Source organism: Rattus norvegicus, chromosome 12 (genome assembly GCF_021556685.1).
Source record: "Rattus norvegicus strain SHRSP/BbbUtx chromosome 12, alternate assembly SHRSP_T2T, whole genome shotgun sequence".
Taxonomy (NCBI): Eukaryota; Metazoa; Chordata; class Mammalia; order Rodentia; family Muridae; genus Rattus; species Rattus norvegicus.
In genome coordinates this window covers 20764322-20768346 of record NC_141545.1, presented here as the reverse complement: position 1 = coordinate 20768346, position 4025 = coordinate 20764322, and the positions used below count along the sequence as shown (strand labels likewise).

The 4025-nt window shown below is 56.7% G+C and overlaps 1 protein-coding gene across 2 annotated transcripts; it reads right to left on the bottom strand.

The window, feature by feature from the left end:
* Positions 1 to 931: 931 nt before the first annotated feature.
* Grifin (galectin-related inter-fiber protein) lies at positions 932 to 3182 on the bottom strand. Of its 2 annotated transcripts, NM_057187.3 has the most exons (5): positions 3160 to 3182; positions 2793 to 2872; positions 2554 to 2713; positions 1288 to 1454; positions 932 to 1099 (listed from the first exon to the last, which is right to left on the bottom strand). In NM_057187.3, the coding sequence occupies exons 1-5, from the start codon at positions 3169 to 3171 to the stop codon at positions 1084 to 1086; spliced, it is 435 nt and encodes a 144-aa protein (NP_476535.2). In that variant the 5' UTR covers positions 3172 to 3182; the 3' UTR covers positions 932 to 1083. The 2 variants fall into 2 exon arrangements, 1 of the variants encoding a protein (NP_476535.2); NR_197597.1 differs by lacking the exon at positions 2793 to 2872.
* Between the last annotated feature and the right edge of the window lie 843 nt (positions 3183 to 4025).

Genomic DNA, 4025 nt, shown 5'->3' with positions numbered 1-4025 from the left:
GGATAGATGACAGACAGACACCTAAAAAGAACAAAGACAGATTATAGTCTAGGGGATAACTCAGTGGTTAAGAGCGATTGCTCTGCAAGCATGAATTCCTGAGTTCAAATCCCAGCACCAACCTCCCAACACAGCAGGGCAAAGACAGATGGGCCTCCAGAGCTCACTGAAGGAGCTTGACCAAAACAGCAGCTTCCAGTTGAGTGAGAAACCCTTTCTCAAAGGGCAGAGTGTTAGAGGAAGACACAGCTCCTGTTCTGGTGCATGCCCCTGTACTCACAGGAGACTATCAGGACTCCCCTGGTCACCTCGCCTGACCCAGGGAGCACCCGGGCGGTTGCTGGAAGGCTTGGCTCTTCTGAGACAGGCATGAGCTTCCCTCCTGCTCCTGGAAGGAGGATTTGTGGAAGCAGAGCTGGGAGGCTGAAGGCTGAGCTCAGTTCCTGTCAGTGGCCTTCAGGTTCCTCCCTCCCTCCCACTGCCCTGTGCCTGTCACGAATGAGCACACGCATACGCATACACAGAAGACTACAAGGACAGGAGCACGTCTCCCTTCCAGGTGGGACTAGAGGAAACAGGAAGGACTCCAATGGGACGTGGGGGACAGGGAGTTGGGAGGAAGCTTCCAGGAAGCCCCCGAGCTTCTGAAATGATGTCTTAGCCGGGCCCCAGACTGAGCCCTGTGCCAAAAGGGACTGAAGAACCCATCAGAGTCTCCCGTCCACCATGTTCTACCCCATGATAGGGTCATTGGAGTGTCAGAGAGTGAGTGTCCTTTGAAATACAACTTCAGACTCCAGCCAGGGCCTTAAGGACAAGGGGAGGGACTGAGCAATGTCTGGGATATTGGTCTCAGGAAGCCCATTGCCCTGACAGGCACATCTGTGGCTATCACCGCCCTGCAGAACAGCCCCACCTCCACAGCAGCCGAGACTGTAACCTGCTCATATTTTATTGAGGGTAAAGGGGGTTCATACAGAGCCTCAGCTTCCCAGCATCTGCAATGCGTGGCATGTGGCTCCAGGTGGCAGGGGATACAGGATGGCCAAGGCTGGCTCTTGTAGGCTGTGTGGTCCAGTCCACTCAGTAGCCCCCATCCCTGTAAGAATCCAAGGTTCTGGTTTTAGCTCTGCTTGCTCTGACCAGATGTGGACAACTGGGGGTGAGGGTGGGAAAGAGATGTGCCAGGCCAGAAGGGGATGACATAGGACGACTACCCAGGGTGCAGGGTGTGGATGGGTAGGAGTCCCTAGTAAGGTGTCTGGGAGGACATGGCGGGCACATTACCCCCAGCTCAGGCCCCGCTTGGCCAGCTCCACCTGGGCCAGCCGATGGTCACTGAGCACTCGCACTCTGGTGATGGTAGCTAGCGGTCTGTGCCGATGTGGGAACTGGAGCACCTTTTGTTCCTGGGCGTAAATGTGAAAGTGTTCTGTGTCTGCACTCACCTCCACCTGAGGGGAAGGGAAAGTAGGCTGTCGCTGGACCCCAACCACAGAGGCCATCCTGGCTGTTAGCAACTCCTGTAGGCTCCACCCAACAGTTACCTAGCAACAGCCTGCCTCTCCGTCTGCCAAGTATGAGCCAGGACTATTGAGCTTGCCTCCTCTCTGTCTCTCTGTCTCTTGGTCTCTCGGTCTCTCTCTGTCTCTCTGTCTCTCTGTCTCTCTCTGTCTCTCTGTCTCTCGGTCTCTCTCTGTCTCTCTGTCTCTGTCTCTCTGTCTCTCTGTCTCTGTCTCTCTGTCTCTCTGTCTCTCTGTCTCTCGGTCTCTCTCTGTCTCTGTCTCTCTGTCTCTCTGTCTCTCTGTCTCTCAGTCTCTCTCTGTCTCTCTGTCTCTGTCTCTCTGTCTCTCTGTCTCTCTGTCTCTCTGTCTCTCGGTCTCTCTCTGTCTCTCTGTCTCTCTGTCTCTCTGTCTCTCGGTCTCTCTCTGTCTCTCTGTCTCTTGGTCTCTCGGTCTCTCTCTGTCTCTCTGTCTCTCTGTCTCTCGGTCTCTGTCTCTCGGTCTCTGTCTCTCTGTCTCTCGGTCTCTCGGTCTCTCTCTGTCTCTCTGTCTCACTCTCCCTCTCTTCTCTCTCTGTTCTCCACATGTTCCTGGCTAGTCTCTTCCTCTCTCTTTCTGCCTTTCTGCCCCCTTTCTCTGCCTCTACCCGCTTTATACATCTCTGTCCTTTCCCCCAATAAACTTCCTTCTGTACCAGGCCCGTCCCATGGTGTGATTCCTCAGGGGAACACATTGGCCAGGCCCTCCAAAGTGCTCCTTCCCGCCCCATTATGCCGCCGTGTTTTATAAAACACAACACTGGCTACTTAGCAAGGCACAACATGGACCGCCTGACCCTGAGTTCCCAGTTGGGGGTCCCTCTTTTCCCCAAGAGAGTGTGGTTGGTAGCCAGAGAGAGAAGCACCTGTGAACAAACTTGGAAACTTGAGGAAAAGGAGGCCACTCGGGCCCCGTGGGGGCACCAACCCATGGACATATCCACCACAGTCCACTTCTTCATGGTCCCGGGTGTCCCACCCCTGCCTCTCCTTCCTCCCACAGGCTACATCACCTCAAAGGGCTCTCCCAAGGTCAGCGGGAACACGCTGGACACCTCCTCCTGTCCCCACCGCCCTCCCTGGAAGGCATTGCCCACCACCGTGGCGCTGGAGAATCGAGGTTTGACATGGAAGGCGATGTCTCCCGCGTCCGTTAAAAAGTTGATCTCAAACCTGTGGGTGGAGAGTGTGGTCAGGGTCAGGAGTGTGACTGAAGCGTCCCTACCTCGGCCCCGGGGAGGGACGGTCTTACTTATCTTCCCCAGCATCCGCATGTCCCTGTACAGTCAGGCTCCAGCCAGGGGCCAGGCCCCCTGCACAGAAGGCTTCGAACTGAAGGCAAAACACAGGGGACAGAGGCCTAGAGGGCTGCCACCTCCTACCTCCCCTCCAAGTAGACTATTTATTGAGGGACACCGGCCCACACCAAGCCCAAGGTCTCCACCTCCCTGTTACTCTGGGTGAGGTGGTCCAACCTTACCCCCACAGCCTCTCTGCTTGGGGTCTGAAGGGGAGATATAAATGTTCCCCAGCTCTATGAGGAGCAGGCGGCCTGCTGGACGTCCCCGCCCTTCCTTCTCCAGCATTTGCAACCTCCCAGGGCTGTGGCTCTTACCCACCTGTAATGCCATTACCCTCAGCCACTGGGGAGATGAGGCGGCTGCAGATATAGCAGAGCCCGCTGGGGCGGGGCACAGCAGCCCCACCTCCGGGAGCCTTGTCTGGGTCACATGGACCTCTGTGTTCCATTTTCCCTCTCCCCCTTAAGCCTCCCCTGCTGGAGAGGGGGCTGGGTACACTGCTTAGTGGTAGAGCTCGTGCCCTCAGGAGATACACTGGTCCTCTCAACATACTGCCTCAGGTCTGTCTGACTCGGCCACCATGACTATTCAGGGTCTTGCCCATGTCTGGGAACATTGTCTCCCATCATTGTAGGAACAGTATGACCAGGGCTCCCCCAACTCCCATACTCCAGAGCCTCAAACTGACCCATCTGTCTCAAAGAGTGGAGAAGGCGTGCCCTCCTATGGAACCCTGGCTGGCCTTATGGTCTCTGACTGACCATCCGCCCACTGTCCACCGTGCTGGAAATGTGTCCCCGTTCCAGTCCCCCCACCCCAGGGCTGCCCTGCCGCAGTGGCTCGGTGGCCTCAAGGGGGATGAATGGGGATTAGGCCTGGCTCTGCTCAGCACATTCCGGTGTCCAGTCTACAGATGAGGAGGACCTTTCCCACACCCCCACGCCTCTCCTGGCTGGCTGCCTCTTAGGCTGAGCCAATGAGAAGGGTCCGCTGGGGCCCTCGAGACCAACTCAACGATTGGGGAGAGAAGCCCAAGTCTGTGGGGGCGGCTATGGGGGCCTCAGGGACTCTCGGAGGGGGGAGATTGTGTCACAGTGTAGCCCAGCTGGGGGCCCAAGCCTTGTGGCTAAAGCCTATGGAGAGTGTATGACAAGCATGTGTCTCCTTGTCACCTCCTGTCACCT